General features: G+C 35.0%; 3 protein-coding genes across 6 annotated transcripts; all 3 read right to left on the bottom strand.

Annotated features, from left to right (window-relative positions):
- Positions 1–5,666: 5,666 nt before the first annotated feature.
- LOC107947252 (probable protein phosphatase 2C 8) lies at positions 5,667–9,048 on the bottom strand. Of its 2 annotated transcripts, none has more exons than XM_016881837.2 (3): positions 8,312–9,048; positions 6,610–6,715; positions 5,667–6,179 (listed from the first exon to the last, which is right to left on the bottom strand). In XM_016881837.2, exons 1-3 carry the CDS (start codon positions 8,684–8,686, stop codon positions 5,869–5,871), a joined length of 792 nt encoding a protein of 263 aa, XP_016737326.2. In that variant the 5' UTR covers positions 8,687–9,048; the 3' UTR covers positions 5,667–5,868. The 2 variants fall into 2 exon arrangements, with proteins under 2 accessions (XP_016737326.2, XP_016737327.2); XM_016881838.2 differs by having other exon boundaries at positions 5,667–6,170; positions 8,312–9,046.
- An 870-nt stretch (positions 9,049–9,918) lies between these two features.
- On the bottom strand, positions 9,919–12,933 carry LOC107947251 (pentatricopeptide repeat-containing protein At3g49170, chloroplastic-like). Its single transcript, XM_016881836.2, is given in 2 exon segments — positions 9,919–10,450; positions 10,452–12,933. Coding segments are annotated over 2 exon segments (2,580 nt in total). The 5' UTR covers positions 12,729–12,933; the 3' UTR covers positions 9,919–10,147.
- Positions 12,934–13,612: 679 nt separating this feature from the next.
- Positions 13,613–25,501, bottom strand: LOC107947250 (glutamate synthase [NADH], amyloplastic). 3 transcript variants are annotated; one of them, XM_016881832.2, is made up of 22 exons: positions 24,616–25,501; positions 24,384–24,503; positions 23,970–24,083; positions 23,225–23,377; positions 22,918–23,018; positions 22,726–22,822; positions 22,156–22,265; positions 21,669–21,772; positions 21,318–21,497; positions 20,901–21,244; positions 20,731–20,801; positions 20,175–20,644; positions 19,169–20,038; positions 18,720–18,874; positions 18,304–18,465; positions 16,473–18,062; positions 16,066–16,281; positions 15,705–15,973; positions 15,252–15,557; positions 14,829–15,096; positions 14,413–14,670; positions 13,613–14,280 (listed from the first exon to the last, which is right to left on the bottom strand). In XM_016881832.2, exons 1-22 carry the CDS (start codon positions 25,003–25,005, stop codon positions 13,999–14,001), a joined length of 6,630 nt encoding a protein of 2,209 aa, XP_016737321.2. In that variant the 5' UTR covers positions 25,006–25,501; the 3' UTR covers positions 13,613–13,998. The 3 variants fall into 3 exon arrangements, with proteins under 3 accessions (XP_016737321.2, XP_016737322.2, XP_016737323.2); XM_016881833.2 differs by lacking the exons at positions 22,918–23,018; positions 23,225–23,377; positions 23,970–24,083; positions 24,384–24,503; positions 24,616–25,501 and adding an exon at positions 22,524–22,665 and having other exon boundaries at positions 22,748–22,801; XM_016881834.2 differs by lacking the exons at positions 22,726–22,822; positions 22,918–23,018; positions 23,225–23,377; ... (1 more) ...; positions 24,384–24,503; positions 24,616–25,501 and adding an exon at positions 22,532–22,570.
- Positions 25,502–26,548: the final 1,047 nt, after the last annotated feature.

The following is a 26,548-nucleotide window of genomic DNA, read 5'->3' as shown; positions in this document are numbered from 1 at the left end:
GATCAATGACCAACCAACAATTAAATGAGTCTACATTTAATGTTAAAGAGGGAATAAACCAACAAATATAAAATGTTAGAGTAGTTAAATAAAAATTGTATAAGATATTTGTTTTTTAATTTTATTAATATTTATTGTCAAATACTTTTTTAGACTAACATATTACATGCGGTGATCTAATTTTAAGTTTTATTACTTGTTTAGAGTTTAGGATTTACGCTTTAAGGTTTAGGGTTTACTTATTTAGATAATATTTCCTTTAAGTATTGTTGATGATTTTTTATAATAGTTAATTTTTTTCAAAAATATTATATATTTATATAATTACAATTTATACCACCAAATGCCATATAAACATTACAATCTAACTATACATATGTTGTGTAAACACACCTTAATTATTAAAAAAATAATTATAACAAAGTAGTGGTTAGACTTGTCCATGGCCCGGCCCGGATGAAAAGTGGGAGGGTTTGAAAAAAATATAGGTTCGAAAAATGGGCTTGAGCAAAATAAAAGCTCATTTAGAAAACATGTCAAGCCTTAAGTAAGGTTTTTTTTTTTTTGCTGTCATTTTACTATTGTGTTGCTTTTTTTAGTAACACTATTGTGTTGCTATTATTTTGTTATTATTATTTAAATATTGTATAACTCTTATTTTATTGTTAATTTTACTAATATTCCAGAGGTATTTACTTGTTAAGTTACACCTATGTTAGTGCTTTTGATGTACTATATCTTTAAAAAAATTATATTAAAAAAATTAATACTAACGAATCGAACTGGGCTCAAATTTTAATATTTTTATTGGAGCAGAGTCAAACTTAAATCTATTAAACGGACTTAAAATTTTATGCTGAACCCTATACATAGAGAGTCTGGTAGTGGTCCTAACTTCATAAGTTGTTGAAAAATTACATCAATCAACATCTTAAGAAAATTTATATAATAAAGATGAAGTAAACAAGGCACAAGTTAAATGCGCATGTTAATGTTCCAAACTACATAAGTGGTGGAAAGATTACATCAATCAGCATCTCACATCGTGTGATCTTCAACAATGGTAAATAGAAAATTTATATGGATATGAATTACATAAAGATTTATTATATAAAATTTAAAATTCATTGGTGATCCATGATGTTTCATTTTCATTCACCACCTTCTAAATGTTGTATTTATCATCCACAGTTTATACCGACTGTTCCTTTTTCATGCAACTTGCATTTTCATTTTTACATAACCTTTCATGTTTAATGTTTTTGAAAACCAAATTTATTATAAAATTTTGTATATAACCTTTCATGTATATTTTCATTTTTACATAAATTTTGTTAATTTTCCAAAAACAAAAGTTAATGGATGAATAATATATTAATCAAGATTATATGGATGAAAATGGAATACTTATAAAATGTTAATTTTATATTAATAAAGGTTATTTATTTTTTTATTATTAAAATATTATTCATAGTTTATATAACTTTTAAATATCATTGATAAAAAATGAAGCATCCATAAAATTACCCATTACTATTATACAACTTCTCCTCTATATACACCATTTTCTTCTAATTATTATAATTTAAAATATAAAAATTATATATAAACATATCATTTAACCATCATTATTTTTAAAATATAAAATTTTTATATAAAAAATATTCGTCCACATTGTGAGCGTACAAGTTTTAGTATAAATTATAAAAGTAATAAATTTTATTAATATACAGTAATTTTTAATATGATTGCCATTAGTGTCTCTTTCAATGAGCATTTATTTTCAGTGCGGTGCGTTTAGATTTTTTTTTGTCTCATGTTATAATATCGTAACAATATCTCATCTCACCATTACCGTTATTTTTACACTAACTGCAGGTAAACACACCGCCTATCCAAAAGGACCCTTAGTGTGATTAGTAAGAACTGAGGTCTTGAGTCTTTGGCAATTTAAGTTTGGAGAAAGAATCGTATGAAATAGGAGCCCCGCATTTTATTGTATCCCTTTCTAATTATTTAATAATATTTCAATAATTTTTTCATGTCATTGATATATAATTTTGGATTTTTTTTTAGCCTGGATCCTGAATCCCGAACCTTGAACCATGAACTTAGCTTTTTGGTTCAATGTTTCGGGTTCACGGTTCGGTTAAAGGTAAAAAAAATTACCAAAATTATGTATCAATGAAATGAAAATTTTTGATGAAATGTCATAAAATAATTGGAAAGATGTGCAGGATGACGTGCCGTCCCTATTTCATACAATTCTTTCTCTCAAGTTTGAGTCCGTCATACGCAAATGCTATATGTAAATTCTTTTTAGGTATAATGATTTATTTGACCCTCTAATTTAAGAAGGAATCATTTTAGCTTTTTATTTAAAATTCGTCTTTTTTAGCCTTTGAATTTGTGCTTTTTATCAAATCACCCCAAAATAAATAGAAAAGCTAACGTCTGTTAACTTTGCTGATGTGGCATATGCGTGGACTACCACATAGATGCTATGCCAACAATTAATTACTTTTTAATATTTAAAACTAAAAAAATAATTTTTTTAAATAATTAATTACTAATGTGACATGTGGCATATACGTGGATGCTATATCAATAAAGTTAACAAACCTTGATTTTTTTCATCCATTTCGTAGTGATTTGACAAACAATGTAAACTCAATAACTACAAAAGACGAAAAATTAAATGGAAGACTAAAATAATTATTATTTATATTGGAGGGCCAAATAAATCATTGTCTTCTTTTTATATTATTTAAAATTAAATATCTTTGGACCTTAATGAAAATATATTTCAATTCATTGTACTATAATATAAAAACAATTTCAACATATAAATGATTAGATGTGATTTTATGCCATTTGAAACCGTAAGAATTTTTATGTCATTTTGGTTTTGATGTTTGGCAATTAGGAATTTTGTTTTTCTCTCTTTTAAGTTAATATTGGTAAAAAATATTTCTCGAGATTTTAAAATTGAGAAAATTAATTATTTTAAAAAAATTAAAGTAATTTAATTCCTAATAATTTTGAAAGTGAATAACTAAGAATAATTAATCGTTCACAAGCCCATACTAAAGTTTCAATAAATTCTTGCCAATATTCGCGCCAAGAAGACATTAATATTTTCCATAAATTGTATATGGTTTTAATTGGTATAATAATAAATTTAGCCTTCAAAATTTACACATTTTGTCAATTTGGTCTTAATTTAACAAATTTATCTCGCAATATTTTGTGCAAATGTGCAAATCTTGAGGCTGAATTTGTTGAACATTTTAAAATTAAGGCCAAAATGACAAAATATGTAAACATGGAATGCTAGAATTGTTACTATACCAATCAAAATTATTTACAATTGATGAAAGCCATTAATGTCGTGCTTAATTGTCCTTAATTGGTCACTTTCGAAATTGATACAGATTAAATTACTTTGAATATTTCTAAGAGGGATCAATTTGATCAATTTCGGAAATGAGAGAAATTGGAGAGGTTATTTTTATCAATTTTATTCAAAATCTTTGTCAAATTAAAATAAAATTGAAAAAAAAAACAATGTTCTTGATGTTGTGAATAAATAACTAAAATAATTATAACAAAAATCTAAAAATATATGTTTATTGAATTATAAAACAATAAAAATAAACTCAAAATATTTTTAGAATTTATTTCTAAATATATATAGCAATCAAATTAAAATATAAATCCTGGAAAAATATAAAAATATTTTAAGTAAGTACATACTTTTTTTGGTATGATTAATACTTTAACAATTTAATTATTGTATTTTATGTTAGTATACTGTGCATGTTGAGCTTTGAAAAAAATAAAAATATGTAATTAAATAGGCAAATAACTAATATTAAGATGATCCTAAAATATATAATTTTTAGGCACCAATAAAATAATGTCGCATCATCAATTTTTAAATATATACAAATATTATTTTACACTCAATCACATATGATACATTCTCTAACTTAATTTAATTTTAATTAAAATAATTAAAATGAGGGAAAACCATTGAAACCATATGCTGGGAAAAAACATAACACAAAATAAATAAAATTTAAAAAAATTTAAATCAATAATTAAAATTTAAAAATATAAGAAATATAAGAAAAATTGAAAAAAAAATCAACCATTAAAAATCTAGAAAAAACACTAGTAAAAGGTTGAATTTTGAAAAATTATAACCACCATGGGTAGTTTTATCAAATTCTAAAATTTGATTAAAAAAACAAAAATAGAAATAGAAAATTAAAATTAAAAAAGAAAAAGAAATTGCCTGCTTAAAAATTAAAAGAAATAAAAAAATGACAACATAAAAATAAAACACGATTTAAAAACAAAGAAATAAAATACGATTAATTTTTTAAAGAAAAAAAACTAAAAATGATTAAAGAAGAAAACATGTTTTTTTTATTTATTAAATTCTTTAATTTGTTAAATAATTTAATTAAAGTTAAATTAAGGTAGAGAAGATATCATATGTGATTGAGTGTAGAATAATATTTATATGTATTTAAAAACTGATGATGTGACATTATATTGTCGGTGCCTAAAAATTATGTATTTTAATATCATTCTAATATAATTTATTCCCATTAAATAGACACATTTTTAAATATATATAACGATAAAAGGGTGAGTATTTGGTACATTAGCAGTATACTTTTTTTTTATTTCACGAGAAACATTAAAAAATTGTTATATGTCTCGTTTTTAATATTTTACTATACCCCTATAGATAAGACACTTGTTAATCATTTAACCGTGCTTGTGGAGTCTAAAAATTCCACTGGGCGCAATATATCAAATAATTTTCCTTAATAAAAATGATAATAAAACTACCAGATCGATTCAAAATTTTATATGCATAACAAATATAATTATATTATAAATTAAAATTGTTAAAATATTGATAGTAGTTTCAAATTTTATAAATCTTTCATCTATAAAATTGAGAATTCGGATTACTATTAAAAAAATAATTTAGCCTATCTTTTATTTATTTCTTAAAATTTATTATCAAATTAATAGATATAAATTTTGATACAAAAATAATTAGATAAAAATTGAGGTTTTAAATTTAAAATTCGTTTTGGCCCAAAAAAAGAAATTAAAAATTGAAGACTTAAATGTTGTCTGGCTAATGTAATTAAATAACATTTTTCGGAAAGGATAAATTTTCCATTAGTCCCTTTACTTTAAAAAGTTATGTATTTAATCTCTATACTTTAATTTGATCATTTTTAGTCACTGTACTTTTCAAAATTCGAAATTTCAGTTCTCACCACACAATGCCTGGTGAATTCATTAAGTTTCATTATTTCCAAAATTTGATGTGGTAAATGTATTATTTTCACATACATTACTCATTAAAAATACAGTTAATGAATTAACGACTATCATTTGCATCAAGACTAGAATTTTGGAATTCAAAATGTATAGGGATCTAGAATGGTCCAATTGGAGAATATAAACTAAATCTGCAACTGTACGCATAGTACAAGAGTAGTAATTAAATTTAACCAAACATATTTAACTTCTATTAATTAGATCAAGACTAAAATTTCAAAATTTGAAAAGTACTTGAACTAAAATTCACCTATTCAAAAAGTATAAAAACTAAAATTAATCAAATCAAAATATAAAAATCACGAAAGTACAATAACTGATAGCGGAATTTAACCTTTCAGAAATGTTAAATAAAATTTTAGTATATTATGAAAACCATTCTTAATTAATACAATTTGGACTATACCGAATATCTAGCTTAAGCTGCTAATTGAAACCAAATAATTTTGGTTAGTAATAAATTCTAGATGTAGAAGATGATCGTGTTAAAAAGTGCTAGGTTTTATTTAACTCGATCACGATCACACTGATGTTGTCTTTGCTACCTCGAGCCATTGCGAGCTCAACCAACACCGCGGCAGCTCCGGCTGCACGGTTGCGGTTTCCATCGACAATAGCAATGGATTTCCTCCTAACTCGGCTGTTCAGACATTTTCTCACTACTTGGCAAGCGACTTTGTTCGATACGACATCCCACAGGCCATCGCTAGCTAGTATGAGGAACTCGTCGCGGTCGGTTAGCTCTCTTATGTTTACTTCTGGCTTGCATATGACAAACGGTTTAAGGTATCCATCGCCTGCATGCACTAAATGTGACGTTTTTAAATGATGACTTAAATTTTAAATTGAGTATTCGGAGCATTAATATTGTATAAATTAAGTCCTTTCGTTTGTTTATTTAAATGTGAAATTCCAATTCAAATATCACATGGAATATGTTTAAAAATGTGTGGATCAAATTGTAAATACGTACGTATTTACTCATACGAATAATTTGAATTCAACTTATTAAGAAAAATTTGTTAATAAAATCGAAGAGGATTTTGTTTTAAATCCAAGTTGACCTGTAGTAGGTATACAAATATTCACAATTAAAAATGTGTTTTTAATATGCTCAATGTAGTAAGACTTGACCAATGTACTAATACTTCGATAATTTAACAGAATGTTTTAAAGTTTGAGTACTAATTTAAAATTTAGAGCATAGTTTGAGGATCTTGGGTGAAATTAACATACCTATGGATCTTGAAGTGGCGAGTACTCCTAATACACGATGGCCATTCCAGTTTATGACCCTTCCACCAGCGGCTTCGATTCTCTCCAACTCAGCAGGTCCTTCAGGCTTTGCAAAAGGAACCTAATTGTCAATATATGTATATATATCCATATACTATAAAGAAAGCCGTAGTTTCATTTTCATCCCAGTTTAATTACTTGAAAAGTCGAGAAAACCAAAGAGAATGAATAAATGAAAAATTGATACTTTGAACTGAATTGAGAATCTAACCCTAAACTACGCAACATGGTTTCAGCATGCAAATATCTATATATTCATCGTCATACGTGTTTGTTGATGATGAAACAAGCCGAGAGGAGAAAGAGGTGAGGATGGGCGATTCACCTCGCTCGGAGCAAGGTGGAGAGCCACTGAAGACAATATTCGGAAGAACCAGAAGGGAATCGAGAGAGAAGATTGGGGGAGAATGGTGTAGTAATAGGAAAGTCCCTTTTGCCAGAGTTATGGGCTTTTATACCCTTAGCTGCGGTCTCAAGGTGTCATTTGTCAAGTTCTTATTAGTGAGTTGAAGAGTGGTCCACCACTATAAGCTTAGGTAAGATGACGATTGTACACGCCTTCAATAATTTCAAATGAGACATAATAATTAAAATCAAAGATTCCAGTTAAAAAGTGGGGTCTTCAAGAGTGCTAAACTGAGGAGTATTCTCGAGAGATAAGTGAAATCTTCATAACTGTTAAATCAAAATATATTTTAAAAAGAGTGTTTCGAGGGGTTTATCGAATTTACTGCTCGATCCCATATGTTAGAATATAATAATATTTATGATATTCAATTTTAGTGGTGAATATGATATACTTCAATGTATATATCTTGCAAGAGTCACAATTTTGTAAAAAGAATTTCTAGATATCTAAAACATCGTACCCGCAACTTCAATATATATATAGCATAATTGTATATCTATATTCGAACTTTGAATGTGAGGGGTATTATTTGTGCAAAAAGAATATATACAACATTTACCATCGACAGTTTATGACCCTTATTGATACAAAAAAGTGGTGGAGATAAGAATCAATTCACCCGATAAGGACGAAGTGCAATAAGATGAAGATGATGGAGTTGGACAGTGAGGAAGAGCTAAGGAGGAGGATGGGAATGTAGTGCTTAAAGATATATAAATGAGTTGACCCCATGAAACATGGCGTGTCTTAATAGGCCAACATGTCATTCATTGGTCTCTTGATTAGATCAATAATGGTGTGAATGATAAGTAATAAATGTTTTGTCGGAGTTATCAAATTGTGAGGGTAGATATCTTGCGTGTTTTTTTGTGGATTAGTTCCCCTAACAAAGGGAAATGTTAGTGAATTAGGTTAGACGGTAAAAATGATAACGAAGTCATCTGTTGCAAACATCTCGGAGAAGGTGTCCTAAATAGCAAGGGAGGCACTAGCAAAGTACATGTAAAAACCTTAAATTGTATATATATATATGATTTATTGATAGGGTGTTGATCTATTTTAAAAATAGTTTAAATTTAAAATAATAATCTTAAATTTTCATTAATTATTTGAAGTAAAAATGATTTACCTTTTATGATGCTTTGCACCTCTCTTAATAATAATATTTATTGAAAAACGTATCAAAAAATTTCTAAACAATGAAAAAAACTCATCAAGCATTATAAATATTACCTTATGATCAAAAGACAAGGCTACAGCAACACCACCCCTCGATAACACAGCTCTAGAGTCCCCGCAATTCGCCACAACTACCTTCCCGTTACCAACCACCGCCACAACCGCCGTCGATCCTACCATCTCCTCTCCCAACCTCCCTCGACTCACCTCTTCATCCATCTTCTCAAAACTTCTCTTCATCGTTCTTCCCCAATCAATCCCATTCCCTCCCTCCTCCACCACTATCTCCTCCACCAACACCTTATGCAACCTTTCCTTGCACTCCTCCGCCACCCCGGATCCGCCGTGTCCGTCATACACTCCATAAAAATCAAACTTTTCCCCCCCTTTCACCATAAACCCTAACCCCACTTTCACTGCATCTTCCATCTCTCTTCTCCTACCAATAACCGACACCACCCATGAGACGACCTGCACGTTAAAGTTTGAACGTCATCGTTTTGCTTGCATGTTTTCGATCCATTAAGAAGAAGATCCCTGTCTTTATCAACGCCGGTGCTGGTGTTTTCCGATATGGTTACCGTTTGACACGTGCACTTCAACCTTCTCTGGCGAGCATTCTCCGTTTTGATGACTGTAAGCCTACTGAAATCACCGGAATCTGACGTCATTTTCCAGGGATGTTTGGTTGATGGAGAGTGAAGGCTTAGTATCTTCTCCTCCTTTTCCATGTTTTCTGCATGATATTGAAAGGCAAAGAGACAAGTGGAGACCTAACAAATGAAAAAGTTTGATTATAAATAGAAAACATTGAATTTAGGACAACTGGGAGGTAGCCACATGGGCTTTTGACCTACAACTGACCAAGATTTTTTTAAAACAGAACGTGGACGGTAATGATTTAGTTGGTGACACGTGGAGTTAAACCTGGCGGTCGTTGATTCGGTACGGTAAAGGTATAGGGCCCACCACTTATATCTAGAAATCCTACTACGTGGCATCTCGTGCTTGGGTTCGAATTCCTATTAAATTATTTATAGTAAGTCTAAATGATTTTTAAATATAAAATTTTAAATAAAATGAATTTAAATTATAGAAATTTGACTTTGACTTTATTAGCTGTAAAAGTAAAGTAACTTTAGATAATAAATATCTAATAAGTAATACTCGTATTTTCTTTCTAAATTTAATGTAAATACTAAATGATAGTTAAAATATTGGAATGAATTTTAAAAAATAGAATATTTGTCGCCATCACTACATAAAAATCTCTTATTCTGACCACGAATGACACGTGTTGGATTAGACTAAGTTAATTTTATAATATATGAAATTACTCCACTTAATTTCACTAATACCTTCAATAATTTTCATTAAAAAACAATAATCTATTTAATTATAAAATATTTTATTTATTATTAAAATATAAATTGTATTATATTCTAATATAATTATATGTGAAACATAATGTATTTTTCAATTAAGATAAGATATTTTAAAATTATAAGTAAAGTTATATTGCAGAGAATATATCAAACTTGAAATTTTTAGTATCTTACCATTGTCATTAAACTAAGACCTCATTGGATGATAAAGTTTTTTCTTTAAATTGTTATTGATAATAATTAGATTATATATATATATTCACAATATCAAACATCTATGATTATAAAATTGTATATATAAACAAGCAGGGAAGAACAGTTAGCAGTGGTGATATACATGCCTCAATTTCAATGGCCAAAAAGAATGAGATAAAAGATAAACTGGCCAGACAAGGATCAAATTATTCCGTCCACACGAGTGCAACACGGAGACAGCTAAAGGACGGTTATGACGTCCGATAAATACGATCTCAGACCAAGACGAACTCGGTGAAATAATTTCCTTCTACCAGTAATCATTGCAAGAGCAGGTTCCATTCTTGATATGATGAAACCGGTTTGAATCTCTTAAAACGATTTCTCTCCCCGTGGCCATCGATATGTATTTGATCGCAGTATGGCAGTCCCCGCAAACACGGAGATTCTTGAAAACCCGAATCGGTTTTGGTCTCGATGTGGTTATAAGTCCGAATGCAACGGCAATTTTCTCACTGTGTTGGAAAACGAATTGCTCCTTCTGTTCCTCCTCGAGTTCGTGAAGTACAAAATCGGTATTGGGGACGTACCCCAATCCCTTTATTTTTTAAAGCCATTTCATCTAATTTGTCATAAATCTCCTGCACTTGTGGGTGTGAAGTATCAGCCACATGGAACCTGTGTATTTTGTTGTCCACCTCTATCCAACTACAACCAGCTTCCTTGATAAGATTTCTTTCTTTCATATTTTTCCTAATCCGAGCCACATCTTCCCATTGACCCGAAGAGGCATACAAATTCGATAGTAAGATATGGGCAGCGGTATCATGGGGATCCTGTTGAAGTATCATCCTTGCAGAGTGTTCCCCGAGCTCTTTGTCATGGTGGACTCGGCAAGCTCCAAGAAATGTACGCCAGACCAAGGCATCTGGTGTGCAGGGCATCTTGTTTATAAACTCGATGGCTTCCCTGAGCAATCCTGATCGCCCCAGCAAATCAACCATACATGCGTAGTGTTCCATTCTTGGGGCAATTTCATGTTCTTTGTGCATTGACTTGAAAATTTCCCATCCCTCCGAAACCAAGCCTGCGTGACTACATGCCGATAAAACAGCAATATAAGTGATCTCGTTTGGCCTAATCCCTGCCTTGAGCATTTCATGGAATATTTCTAAAGCTCTAGCAGCAAATCCATGTTTTGCAAAACCCGTGATCATAGAGGTCCAAGTTATAACATTTCGATCACCCATCTCGTTGAAAACTTGAAAAGCAGCTTCTATGTGTCCACATCTAGCGTACATCGATATCAATGCATTACAAATGCATTGGTTGGACTGAAACCCGGATTTAAGTAACCGAGCATGGATTTGCTCGCCCTTGCCAATTGCACCAATACTTGAAGCTCCACTCAGTAAACTCGTAAAGGTGAAGGCATTAACCTCAACTCCAAAATCCGAGATTTCATGAAAAAGCTCGAAAGCTCCTTCAGAATCCACGTTCTTAGCATAAGCATCGACAACAGTGTTGTAAGAATCTAAATTCTTCTCGAATAGAGATTCAAAAGCTTTTTGAGCATCGTCCATTCTTCCGGATTTCGCGTACATGCTTATAAGAGAGTTTCCCACATAATCATCTGAAGCAAACCCATGTTTTACTGCATGAGCATAAAATTGTTCACCTGTGCGTGAATCGGAAAGATTTCCGCACGCCTTGAGAACACTAGAAAATGTGAAATGATTAGGCAGAACAGGACCTTCAATCATTTTGCAAAAAAGCTCAATGGCTTCCATATCACAACCTCCGCATTGTATGTACCCTGTTATAATCGCAGTCCACGACATTACGTTATGATTTTCCATTCTATCAAACACCCTCCTAGAATCATCCAAAGATCCATCTATTGTACACTTAGCATACATGTCCACTAAACTACAACCAATGCAAACATCCGATGCGAATCCAGACCGTATAACCCAAGAATGCAATTGTTTACCAAGAGACAATGATTCCGATTCTAGCTCCGTACAAGCTGAAATGATGCCACTTAGTGTAAACCGATCAGGCATATAGCCACCTAGAACCATATCAACGAACAATTCAATAGCACCACTTGGGTAACTTAACTGCGTACATCTAGTTATCATCAATGTCCAAGCAACAACATTTCTGTCAGGCATTTTATCAAACACTTTAAAAGCTGACTCCAAATCACTATTCCCTTTAACAAACATATCAATTAAAGCACACCCAACATTCGTATCAAAGTCAAGATAGCCAGTTTTCACTAAAAACCCTAAAATTATTTCCCCAATTGGAAAAAACTCGGATGTCGAACAAGCCCGAATGACAGCCGTGAAGCAATACTCATTTGGCAAAAACCCATTATCAAGCATATAAAGAAACGTCAAAATCGCTTCAAAACTCATCTTATTGTTAGCGAAACAAGAAATCATTGCACTCCATGAAACTAAATCCCGTTTGTTTCCCATACTTTCGAATATTTCACGGGCTTTGGTCCAATCACCGGCCTTTGAATACAAACTGATGAGGGAGTTGAAAAGGACGGAGTCAAGCTCGAGTTTAGACTCAGTCAAGTGGCAGTGAACGAGTTTACCGAGCTGGAAGTCACGTGACCTGATGCAAGCCTTGAGGAGCAACGAGTAGGTGACGAGGTCCTGGTGGGCGTTATGACTGGCCATGACATCGAGAGTGGATATCGCTTTGTGGAGGTGGCCTGCATCGAGGTGTTTGATGAGACGGTGCCTAAGAGGTTCGAAGTTGACGGAACGGTTGACGGACAGTGGTACTGACGACTGTGATGAGAGTTTTGGCGGTGGACGGGATGGAGATTTGGCGGGAGCGGGAAGAGAAAGATTCACCATCGCCATCATCGTTGCCGTTCTTTACTAACGGCTACTTTGTTTGATGGTCAGTGGCCAGGGACCTCCAGGCGGTTTATCTTATTTCCTATAGACTTCGGAGTCTATACCAGTCATCAACAGTTCAGTTCTTTGTTATATTCGTTTAAAAATTGAATACATCATTTAAAATTTATTTATCTTTCTATTAATAAAATTATTATGTTCTTTGTGGTTATATTTTAATTATTAATATTTATATTTGATTCTTTTATTTAGAAATAATATATGTGTTTATTATTGTTTATTTATTACATTGTTTGTAAACATGTTTAGGTATATGTTGGTGGACATGTTTGTTTAACTTAAATAAACTTAATTTTGAATAAATAAACACGAGCAAACATCTTAAAATTTTTAATGAACATAAAAGATTCTTTCATTCAAACTTATCCATTTACAGCTCTAATGAAGAATTTAGAACTTGAGTTTGAATTCAATTTTTTTAATTAATTTGTTCAGATTTAAAGATTGATTTTCTCAAGACATTAGGTGCTCAAATCTAAAATGAGATTTATTTAAATTCAAATAGTTTTGGGGTTTAAATTGTTAATGGACTGGTTCTCAATTTGAATTTAGCGAATTTATGGTTGAGTTGGTTGAAAGAAGTTGAAGGCAATAACAGTAGTAGAAATTTGGAAAAATCTTGAAATATACATTTACCAAGGAAAAATTAATATTTCCCACTCTAAAACTCTCTCTTGACCAATTGGATTGACCACAAGAATTGGTTGAAATAAGCTAAAAAACCTATTCAAACGAAAATTGAGCTGCTTCTTTTTTTTAAATTGATTTAGTTGTGAAAATGTTGTATTTAGTTCTTTAACTGGGTTCATCAGAAAACCCAACCTCAAATATTTCATATTAAAAAGCACCTCGCATTCTTCTCTAAACCAAACGATTTAAGAGACAAAACTATACATTATTGTACCTTTCAAGAAAACGATGAGAGCTGAACCTGAATAAAAACTATAAATAAAGATAACAAAGACATGAGAAAAGACAAAATATCCCTAAATCTACTAAATATCAGCTCAGCCCCATGAATGTTTATTGATTTTTGCTTGTAGGTTCTTTGTTGGGAGATTAAAGCATATATCCCCCTTGCTGGTTTAACCGCAAAAGATTCATGCTTTAATTCCCACTCTGGTCATCCATGTAAATACCAATTTCCTTCGGAATGTATTGGATTCGGGTTCCATTTCAGCTCAATGTCGCAAACAATAACAATCTGATGGATCATCTATTTCATGACAGTTTGCTGCTTTTGGGGAAGGTCTTGGTGCCGCTTGACGGAATCTTGGTTCTCACCCTCTACACTTGTGTCCTTGTCTTCCTTAGTCAGGTATTTGTCGACTTGTGCAGCAGCTTGCCTTCCTTCCGAGATTGCCCACACGACTAATGACTGACCACGTCGACAATCTCCAGCTGCAAAGACTCCATCCACATTGGTCGTGAAGCGGCCATACTCTGCCTTCAAGTTTGATCGATTGTCTTGCTCCACACCTAATTTTTCTGCCAGTGTCTGTTCAAATCAGAGAGCAAAAGAATCGATGAGCGGTGGTGCTCAAACCATGCAACATAAATGCATCTTAATTAAATGACAATGAACAGCACCAGATTTCTAAAAATATAAAGAGATGGTCACAATACTAACCGACTCAGGGCCAAGGAATCCCATGGCTAGCAGGACAAGGTCAGCCTCGATTATTTCCTCTGAGCCCTCAACTTCCTTGAATTGGAACCTCCCACTGGCATCCTTCTCCCAACGCACACGAACCACCTCAAGTCCTTTCACAGTTCCATTATCATCTCCTATAAACCTCTTAGTCAAAACCTCATAGGATCTTGGGTCTTTTCCAAATTTGGTAGCAGCTTCTTGGTGCCCATAGTCTACACGGAATATGCGAGGCCACTACGATTCCATAAAAGAAAAGAGTAAACAGTCAGATGTCTAGGAAACTGCCATACTTTATTCAAATGCTAATAAGAGCCCTATATTCTATATTTCCTTTCATATATAGGAAGCAACAGCAAAAAGTCATCAAGAAAGGGAGAATAAAGCTATCAAACCTGTGGCCAAGGATTGCCAGGAGCTCTTGTCTGCGGTGGCTGAGGAAGCAACTCAAGATTTACAATGCTGCTACATCCATGCCGGATAGATGTCCCAATGCAATCTGTACCAGTGTCACCTCCACCGATGACTACTACTTTCTTGCCCTTAGCTGATATGTAGTTACCATCTTGGAGATCACTATCAAGCAAGCTTTTAGTATTTGCATGTAGGAATTCCATTGCAAAATGAACACCAGATAAATCTCGTCCTGGTACAGGAAGGTCCCTGCATCAAGTAAATAAATGCAATCAATTCACCAACAATGCTATATAATGAATTTTATCATATTGATCATACTGATTGTTAGGAAGGGCAAAATTACTGAAACATCTCCAAAGATTTTATCAATCAACAACTTCCTTTCTTCCTCAAGGATGTACCTGGGTTTTGTGGCTCCAATTGCCAAAACAATGGCATCATTTTCCTCTCGAAGCCGGTCAAGGGAGTAGGACGGGTCTTTTCCAATATTTGCATTGACGACAAATTTAACTCCTTCCTCAACCATAAGGTTAACACGTCGCTGAACTACATCCACCTTATCAGTCTTCATGTTAGGGACTCCATACATCATAAGCCCTCCAATTCTATCAGCACGCTCATACACAGTCACAGAGTGACCCATTCTATTTAGTTGATCAGCAGCAGCCAAGCCAGATGGTCCACTTCCAATAATAGCAATGCTTTTCCTGCAGTAATGAACATATACCAATGTTCAGTTTAGTTAAAAGCAAAGTTAAAATATATCAATCGTGCAATGCGGCAGAGTATCTCCAGAATCATGCCTCAAGATTAGAAAATTGCATTTGAATCCTTAACCAAGTAACAAGACATACCCTGTTCTCTTGAGAGGAGGTCGTGGCACCATCCACCCTTCCTCAAATCCCTTGTCTATGATAGCACATTCAATGCTTTTGATAGACACAGGATTCTCAATAATACCAAGCACACAAGACCCTTCACATGGTGCAGGGCACACTCGGCCAGTGAACTCTGGGAAGTTATTTGTCTCTAGAAGACGATCTAGTGCTTCACGCCACCTATTTTGGTACACCAGTTCATTGAATTCAGGTATTTTGTTTCCGAGAGGACATCCAGAGTTCTCCTGTATTTATAAAAGAGATTAGATATAAGCAGTTGTTTCTGCAAGTTCATATCCAAAATGCTGGAAAAAAGAGTAAAAAGTGTAATCAATACCTGATGGCAGAAAGGAGTACCACAGTCCATGCAGCGAGCAGACTGTGTCTTTAAAAGTGGGCCAGGTTTTGATTCCTCCATGACCTCCTTCCAGTCATTCATCCGAACATTAGGATCTCTATATTGAACACCTTCACGCTCGTAAGCAACAAAACCACGATGTTTCACAGCATCAGAAACCTGAGTAGGCCTCTTGACTGGTTCAGCCTCGACTGTCTACAATTCCAAAAGCCAAATTAGATATTAAACAAATAGTTCATGATACCAATAGGCAGAATGCTGATAGCAACCGAACACCAGAAAGAAGACAAAATAAATCTGAAAGACAAGAGGCAAAGAGAAGTTTGACTAAGAAGAAGCATAGACATAAAGGAATGTAAGACTTGATGATAACAAATACTGCATACCAGACTTGATTTCTCATTCGAAGATGCAGCTGCCAACTTCTTGAGCTCTTCAAAAGCATCTTTCTCCATCAGCTCTACCTCATCTTGCTCCTCAGCTTCTTTTGCAGCACGTTCAGATGCTTCCTGGTCTTTCATCTTTGCCAGAACACGTTTGTAATCTCTGGGGAATACTTTTATGAATTTGGGCAGAAGACTCTCAAAGTTAGCAAGTACTTCTCTAGCTAACTGGCTGTTGGTATGGCGCTGATGTTGCTGAATCATCATCTTTAGAGTAACAATATCCTCCTCTTCTTCAATTTTATCAAGGTCCACCAGCTCAGGATTGCACCGAGATTGAAATTTTCCATCCACATCAAGGACATAAGCAATACCACCACTCATACCTGCAGCAAAATTCCTGCCAGTTTTTCCAAGTACAACAACAGTCCCACCAGTCATGTACTCACAACCATGATCACCAACGCCTTCTACAACTGCTTTAGCACCTGAATTACGAACACAAAATCTTTCTGCTGCCATTCCATTGAAATATGCTTCCCCGGAAGTAGCTCCATAGAGAGCCACATTACCAATTACTATGTTTTCCTTAGGATCAAACCGGCTTCCTTTAGGAGGATAAACTACAATTTTTCCACCTGATAATCCTTTTCCAACATAGTCATTGCTATCACCTTCAAGCTCCAGCATGATGCCAGGGCACAGGAAAGCTCCCAAGCTCTGCCCTGCACTTCCTGAGAGTTTGATATGAATTGTACCAGCTGGAAGCCCTGCAAGGTGGTAGCGCTTAGTCACTTCATGGCTCAGCATTGTTCCAACTGCACGGTTCACATTGCATATAGGTGTTTCAATGTATACAGGAAGACCTTTCTCTAGAGCAGCAGTAGATAGTTTAATGAGTTTTTGGTCCAAAGCCATATCCAAGCCATGATCCTGTTTTTGAATACAATATTGAGCAGCTTCAGGGCGAATATCAGCAGCAGGTCTGAGAAGCAAGGAGAGGTCAATATTCTGAAGTTTCTCATTATTACTAAGGACTTCCTTATCAACCTCAAGCATATCTGAACGACCAACCATCTCAGTAACTGTTCGGAAACCAAGCTGAGACATTATCTCCCTGACCTCCTCAGCTAGCATAAAGAAAAAGTTTATAACATGCTCAGGCTCTCCAGCAAATTTTTCTCTCAGCACAGGATCCTGAGTAGCGATGCCCACTGGGCAGGTGTTCTTGTGGCATTTTCGCATCATAATACAACCCAGAGTTATTAGAGGAGCTGTGCTGAAGCCAAATTCTTCTGCACCAAGAAGTGCAGCAATGGCCACATCTCTTCCAGTTTTAAGTTGGCCATCAGTCTGGAGAACTGTACGGCCACGGAGATCATTGGCAACTAGAGTTTGGTGGGTCTCAGCCAAACCAAGTTCCCATGGAAGCCCAGCATTTTTTATGCCAGTCCATCGTGAGGCCCCAGTGCCACCATCATGACCAGATATTAAGACATGGTCTGCATGCCCCTTGACAACCCCACTAGCAATTACTCCCACACCAGCTTCAGATACCAGCTTCACACTGATTCGAGCTGAGGGATTTGAATTCTGAAAAACCAAATAAAAAAAGATCAAGGAGTAATCATAGAATATTAACCTCATAAAATATACATCTTAAGAAGCAAGAACCATAAACCAACTCTCAGAAAAGGCTATTGGAAGAGCAATTATAGACAAGAACCATGTTGCATGGCAGGGGCTGGTTAGGATCATTGGTAGATGAAGAACTCTTAAGTTTCAGTGGCCACAATTATATATACACACATATAAAGAGAGGACATGATCCTACCTTAAGATCATGAATCAGCTGTGCAAGGTCTTCAATTGAATAGATATCATGATGGGGAGGTGGGCTGATAAGTCCCACACCAGCTGTAGAGTTTCTAGTGACAGCAATATCTCCTATTACCTTATGACCTGGAAGTTCCCCTCCTTCACCAGGCTTGGCACCCTGCATAACAAAGGAAATTTAAGTTAAAAAGTAATCAATCTACAAAGAAGAATTTACTTTGTTAACATTTTAACCTCACCAAATGTCAAATGTAGGTATCAGTTAAAGATGCAAAGTCACTCAAGGTGCTTTGCAGAACACAGCATCATCTGCCAGGAACATAAATCCATAAACGAGAGAAACCTCTATTCCAACTGGAATACAGGCACTAAACACAAAATAGCCAAGAATTGGCAGGAGTTATGGATCAATACCTGAGCCATCTTTATTTGTAGTTCATCAGCATTAGTAAGGTAATAACTTGAAACTCCAAATCTTCCACTTGCAACCTGCTTGATAGCACTTCGTTTTGGATTCCTAGAACCATCAGGTAGAGGTACCATACGAGATGGTTGCTCACCTCCCTCACCTAATAGTAAAATTTGAATTAGGAACATTGTAATCTAGTTTCCAGAAATGTATTTAAGGCAACAATAAATTTACATGATTACAGACAGGCACCAAAAAAAACTAAAGCAAATGAAATTCCAATAAAAAGGGGGGAAATAAATAAACAAGATAAAGAACAATTATTTGCACTTCAAGAAAGAACATTTTGAAAAAGCCCACCAAATCATAGACAGCAAAATTTCATAATTTTTGGATCAAAGTTGGACATAGAAGCTTAAAATGAGCATATACTAAATACTTTCTAAGAACATACCAGTATTTGATTTCCCCCCAAGTGTATTCATAGCAATAGCCAGGGTTGCGTGTGCCTCCAATGATATTGATCCATAACTCATGGCCCCAGTACAAAACCTTTTCACAATTTCACTGGCAGGTTCCACCTCATCCAATGGAATTTTGGCTTCTGACTCCTTAAACTTCAACATGCCACGCAGGTTACAGGTTTTATTCAATTCATGGATACGTTTGGCATATTCCTTGTAGGCAGCAACGCTGTTACTCCTGGCAGCTTCTTGCAGCTTTGCTATAGCAAGAGGATCATTCAAGTGAACCTCACCACCTTTCCTCCAGTGATAATCTCCAGGATTAGGCAGTGCTACAGCTTCTGCACTTCCTGGAGCGAAAGCCCGAGAAGGGAATGCTAACTCATGCAAATGAAGTGCATCACGAGCTAGCATCTCAAATGTTGCTCCTTCAACTCTGCTCGGAGTTCCTGCAAAGCATTTCTCAATCACTTCTGAAGAGAGGCCCAATGCTTCAAAGATCTGAGCACCCTTGTATGAGGCCAGAGTAGATATCCCCATTTTGGCAAGAACCTTCATCATTCCATAGTTGCTTGCCTTGAAATATTTCTTGACCAGCTCTTCCTTCGAGTGGAACTCACCACTAGATTTAGGAGGAATCTTCCCATCTACCTGCAATCTCCAAATAGTCTCTATGGCCAAATATGGGCATATAGCATCTGCACCAAATCCAACCAATGTGCAGAAATGGTGCACTTCACGTGGTTCTGCAGATTCAACTATTAATCCAACTCGCGTACGCTCAAGATTTTTAACAAGATGGTGATGAACAGCACCAACAGCCAAGAGGGAGCTCACAGCAACACGCTTCGATGAAAAAGCTACAGATACAAAGGAGGGTGAAATTAGTACCTTAATCATGATTCATTAAAAGAAAAGATGGCATGGGCAATAGAGGAGGTGCAGTACACTGCCACAAAAAGTTCAATCAAAGATCAGTTGGGAACAATGCAATACCTCTGTCAGAAAGCACCAGTAATGTATAACCTTCCTTAATCGCATCTCGTGCTTCAGCACAAATCCTGTCCAAGGTTTCCTCTAAACCCTTCCTCCCACAGTCCTTTGAATAAGTTATGTCAAGAACTTTACTCCGCCAACCTTTGAAATTCATCTTTTTAATTGCTTCAGTCTCTTCAATTGATAAAAGAGGCCCCTTCAGTGAAAGACGATGACATTGCTCTTCCGTTGTTTCTGTTAGATCTCCTTCTGGACCAATCATGCATTCCATGGAAGTCACTATTTTCTCTCGAATAGGATCAATAGGGGGATTGGTTACTTGAGCAAACATTTGCTTGAAATATTCAAATGTAAGCTTCTCTCGGTTGGACATAACTGCCAATGGAGCATCATTTCCCATTGAACCAAGGGCCTCTGTCCCATCTTTAGCCATGGGAAGCAGCAGCATCTCCAAAGCCTCAACGGTATAGCTGCATGAAAGCCAGAAGAACATTACAGAATGTTACATTAAGGCATGTCCATTGAGTTGAGAAGAGCAGGACAGATAGTTACATACCCAAAAGCCTTCAATGGAGCCAATAAGCCATGAATTCCTAAGTTATCCATGTTGTCATCATCATTGGAAGCCTTCAAGTCACAGAATTAATCAGTGAGATTATAAAAAAACAAAACTCCACTTGATGAAGTTGCAGGAAACAATTAATAAAAAGAAAACCAATCACTTACTGGCATAGATCCAGCAATTGAGGGAGGGAGCCTCTCTGATTCCTGAACTGAGTCTACAATGTCATTGAGTTCAATTTTTTGCCTCTGAAGCCATTCCCCATAAGGCCTAGCTAGTGAATATTGTTGCTTCAATGCTTCATCGTCGACAACAATGTGGTTTTCAAAATCTACCAAAAGCATCATCCCAGGGTTTAGTCTTCCTTTCCTGAGCACATCTGCAGGAGGAATATCCACTACACCAACTTCACTGGCCATGATGACTCGTCCACTGTGTGTAACATAAAACCGACCGGGACGGAGCCCATTGCGATCCAATGTAGCTCCAAGGTAGCGACCATCAGTAACTGCAAATAAGTTTCCATCAGTCAAAGAAGGCTAAAAGATCATGTTATACCCTTTTAACAAGAAGGAACTTACATGATATGAGAGCAGGTCCATCCCATGGCTCCATTAGAGCTGAGAAATATTCATACAAGGCCTTCCGCTGAGGATCCATATTTTTGTCATTTTGCCAGGCTTCAGGGATCATCATCATTACTGCTTCGGGGAGACTTCTACCAGCTCGAACCAGAAGCTCAAGGACACCATCAAAAGCCCCTGCGAGCCAAAGAGAAACAGAAAACATCATATGCCTGCCAGTCAAATGTACACTGAGTATCATCTGTTTGGCATCCAAAACTTTGAAATGGGACAAGGAAAAAATGCAAGAACGATGCAAGAATACATTTAAGATAATCTTAACACAGAAGAAGGGATGTGGGAGTTTACCTGAATCAGATGAACTGGCATCCACAATGGGAAGAAGCTTTTTCATCTCATTCTTCGAGAGACCAAGCTCCTTGCACTTTAATAATCCTTCACGTGCCTTCATCCTGAAGGAACAAAAGAAACTCAGCCAATGCCCATTAATTGTTATATAAAAACAGGAAGGAAACCAGCATCTTATATACATCCCTACAAACCAGCCAGTAAAATTAGCAAAATGAAGATGTATTTAGCCAGGAAGGAAACCAGCATCTTATATACATCCCTACAAACCAGCCAGTAAAATTAGCAAAATGAAGATGTATTTTAGCGCCCAAGTTCTGAATCATCAAGAAAAAACAAACTTCTTCAACCATGCATATTTATCAGAGGCTACCACAAAGAGGGGCAAAGCATCACAAGTACCCAACAACTATCCCAGCAGAAAGGGGGAAATAGTAATATATATACACCAATTAATCCAGAATTTGCCTGTTTCTCTGATACATACCAGTTTATATTGCCTCTAAGTGTATTAATTTCCCCATTATGGCCCAAGACACGCATTGGTTGTGCACGATCCCAGCTAGGAAATGTATTTGTTGAAAACCGAGAATGTATCTGCATCAACAAAAGGATTTGTCATTCACAACTTCCTCTACTTTGCAATGAAAGTAGTATGAGTTTGAAAATGCACACACTAAATTATGTTCAGGGCATTTCAACAATGGTTTACTGCGGTCTGAGACATAAATTACACTACTCTGAGCTAATTTCCCTTCCACCAATAAATAGAAGTTTCATCCTCACACAATCGATGATAGAGAGCATTGCAGCAAGTTTCTGCAAACATGATTTACTTGCAATGAGGTTTCTTACCAACTCACCCAAGCCATCCAATCCAGCATCCAATTTCATATAGTTATCAAGGGAGTGGAAGAACTTAAGAGATCATTCAAACTTCAATGCCTCAGAAGTCATCCCTCAACCTTGCATCTCTTCAGTTACCGGTGGTTCCATGCTGTTTGTAAGTATTAAGTTAGTGGAGAAAGAAAGAACAAGAACGGGATAATATATTTACCAGGGCCATGTAGCTCGTAAACCTTTCATTGCCAAGATCTGCATAATAGTAATTTTGCAGTTGGTCAGGCTTTAACTGACCCTTGTATACAACAGTCCTGCACCAGCCACATTACAGGAGTAAACATTTTTCACACCCAGAACGGTAGGAAAACTTATTGGTATAATAAATCCAGGTTCCCAGAGCACAAACCTTGAGGAAAGAGAACATATATAGAAGTCCCTAACACCACCATGCTGGAGGTTCAATGCAGCTCGGATGGCAACCATTGAAACCCTCCTTAATATGTACATCTGTAAAGTAGTTTTCGTGTCAGCAATTTAATCTGGCATACAGAAACAGCTTGGAATGCCGCTTACTCTTAACTACTTATTTTCCTGTAAAAGCTCCATTTCAGATTCTTATATCCTAACCCTGAAATGATCTTTGCTTAATTGTTTCTAGTAAATTGATGATAGGGTGTGGTTGGAACATTTCAATATCACAAAGATAAACCTACCTGTTGTTCAAGGTCAGCCTTTGATCTAGGTGTGGGTGTAAGAAACACTTGCTCTATAACAGGCTCTGTCTGCAAAGCAGCATTGCCAAGTCCTGAGTTATCTGTTGGTACAGATCGCCACCCAAGCACTCTATGGCCAAGAGATTCAGCAACCTGTAAATGCCAACAAAATTTTCATCAGAAATTGTTGTCAAAATATTTCTATTGATATTAAGCTCCATAAAGTAAATATATGAATTGCTACCAGATAAGACAACACCATAGTATGGTTGCCACTTCCAATTACTCAAGAAAATTTGATAAATCCTATTAACTTGCTTTCAAGTTTCAAGATACTGAGAAAGGATACTCAGCAGTCAGTTGGGTGTATGTATTTTAAAATTTTATATATACATATATGGACAGGCTTTACTGTGTTGTTTTTTCCACACCTATAATGGTTAGAAGTTTCTATGTCGCAACAAACAATTAGCCATTTCGATTTTAATCAAAACCATTGTATAAATAGTTATGAGAACATGTAAAACTAATTCAATTTTACGCTTTATAAGTGGACTTTGCTGATCTATATATACAATTAAGTGTGTGTAGAGAAAGCAAGTGCTCTCTAGAAAAATCACTCAATATACACACAAAATACTAGGACTATTACTCAAAATACACTTACTAGGTCAACTAAAATAACGTTTAGCCAATCGTGAAGATTATTAATATTAAAGAACAACTCCTGCTGTCTAGAAATTACCTTAGTGAATACATTTTTGCTTTCTTCCCTTCGGCTCTCAGATGTGGGCAAAAAGAACATGCCCACCGCGTATTCTCCTGGTGGTGGCAACTCAAACCCAACATCTTTTGCAACCTAATAACAGATGATAAAAATTGTTAAAAAGGCCAGCAATTATTCCCTTAATTACTTCGCATAGTTAAATACGAAAAAAATATGGGAGGTAAGGGACACATTTCATATTATTCTTTCACACACTGACGCAGAAAAAGCGGCTAAAAAGTGGTCAAAACTTTAATGAAATGTGAAATGGAAATTTCAAGTTAGAGAATTTCATTATTTCACAGAATAAAATTCCAAACAATATTTCTAATTTTTCTGTTTAAAAACGAAAGGAAACGGGACAGTCTTAAAATGTAGATAGCACAAACGAACCTCCTTATAGAAACCATGGGGAAGAGCCACAAGAATACCAGCTCCATCTCCAGTATTTGTCTCACATCCACAAGCCCCTCTATGTGACATCCGTATCAACATCTCCAAAGCATCCGTTACCTGACAAATTCCATCAAAAACGAAACAGAACACTCAAAACATCTCCAAATACGCACATACATACGTATATAAACCAAAAATACATTACACAGCACACATATACAAAACGTACAGTTTTACGGCTGCTGTCACCAGATAGCTCAGCGACAAATCCGACCCCACACGAATCCTTATCAAAAGACGGATCATAAAGACCGAGAGGCTTTTCAGGCACCCCGGATAATGCGGACCTCACCATAACCCGGAGTTTCGGAACCCGACCCGGGCCTTCCGACTGCCAAAAGTGTAACTTCTCCGATCCCCGCAATCGGGTCCCTAGAAATTTCTTCTCCAAAGCCGCCGAGGACTTTTTTGTAACGGAGCATCTAGCGTTGCTCGTTTTGCGGCGGTTTGAAAGGGTGACATTCAGTTGAGGATTAAGGTAAGATTTGTTGATTGAAGGGAGTGAACAAGAGCTTTTCCGAAGTTGAACTAGGGAGCTAGACGTCGGCGCCGACGACATTTTTTCAAAAAAACGGTTTTACAAACTCCGATATTCTTTACACTATAATTCAATTTAAAGAGCTTTTCTGAAAAACTTTTTCCTCTTCAGATTCAGATCCGACAACCGGATCTAGTAAGATCTGAAAATATTTCGAACGATTTATTTCCCGGGAAAAAAACGAAGTCCTGAGTTTCAAAAATCCAGTTCAAACGAAACCAAATCCTTCCAAATAGTAATTCTTTTACATATATGAAAAAGAGAAAAAAAAATCTCTTCGTCACGTGCGGATTCTCCAAAGACCGATCTTCGAACCACTCGAAAACACTAGGAAAATGAAATCCCCCGATTCCCTCACCGATCAAACCTCAAGAAATAAACCGAGAAAATGCGCGAGAAACCTAGAAAGAGAGGCAAACAAGCAGGAAAAAGAAAACAGAGAAAAAAGAAAATTAACTGAGCAGATCCGACTTGAAAGAGAGCCTGCTCTTTTTTTATAGATCTTTGAAGAGATGAGTACTGAGTTTATATAGAAAAAGAATATTAATAATAAAATAAAAAAGAATTTATTTTTAGTGGCAGTATGTGGGGACCACTGTTTATCGGAAGCTCTAAAAATTTACCCGGTATCCAAACACACCCTTTCTAACATAGACGTGACAGATCATAAGCTTAAGAAACCGACACGTGTAGGTTTTAATCCCCTATGCGGCACAGCGACGGAGGTAATAGATATTATTAGACACCCTGGAAGTTGGCTGCTTTTGTCGTATAGGAAGCTTAGGGATTAGGTTCGGCTCCGAGCCTCCGCTAGTTACGTCACCGTAAAAAATAATACTACCATGAAATACTTTATTTATTTTTATTTTAACCTAGGCGTTGGTTTTTTTCTAAATGAAAATTAAATTGTTTCACTCCTTTCCATTGCGATTCGCAATTATTTGATTGTTTTTAAAGTAAATTAAAGGTTAAGAAAAAAATTATAAATTTGTCTTCAAAAATTATTAAAATTTTTAATACTTAAATTTAAGAATTTTTATAGAAATATATTTTTTAAATATTATATTTAATATTGTTATATTGACATTCTTATCTTTTTATATTTTTATATTATTTTTAAATAAATGAATTAGAAATTATAAATTTAAAGATCAAATACGTGTTTAATAATATTAAAATATAAATTTATTATCATTTTATCTATATTTATTATTCAGAATTTTCTAAGCCTAAAATATTTTCATTTGTTTAAATTATAATCGTGACAAAAACTAATTATATATTAAGCATTTGAAAGTTACGAATTAGTCCTAAATTTTAAAAAAAAAAATTAGAGAGTAATTTTGTCAAAAATTGTTTTATCAAATCCAAGGTAGGTAATTAGACACGTAATGTGACGCGAGGAATGACGAAAAATAAAAAGTAACTAATAATAATATTTAAGCTTCGATAAAACCCAAGACGCGGCCAATGGTTTATGTAATTTGACAGCCAACAAATATAATATAATTAACTTACCAAATTAAAACCTTTTTTTTCCTTATTAGATTTATTGCCATAATTT

Source organism: Gossypium hirsutum, chromosome D12, assembly GCF_007990345.1.
Source record: "Gossypium hirsutum isolate 1008001.06 chromosome D12, Gossypium_hirsutum_v2.1, whole genome shotgun sequence".
Lineage (NCBI taxonomy): Eukaryota > Viridiplantae > Streptophyta > Magnoliopsida > Malvales > Malvaceae > Gossypium > Gossypium hirsutum.
The sequence above is the reverse complement of the archived record's forward strand: the minus strand, read 5'-3'. Positions and strand labels throughout refer to the sequence as shown.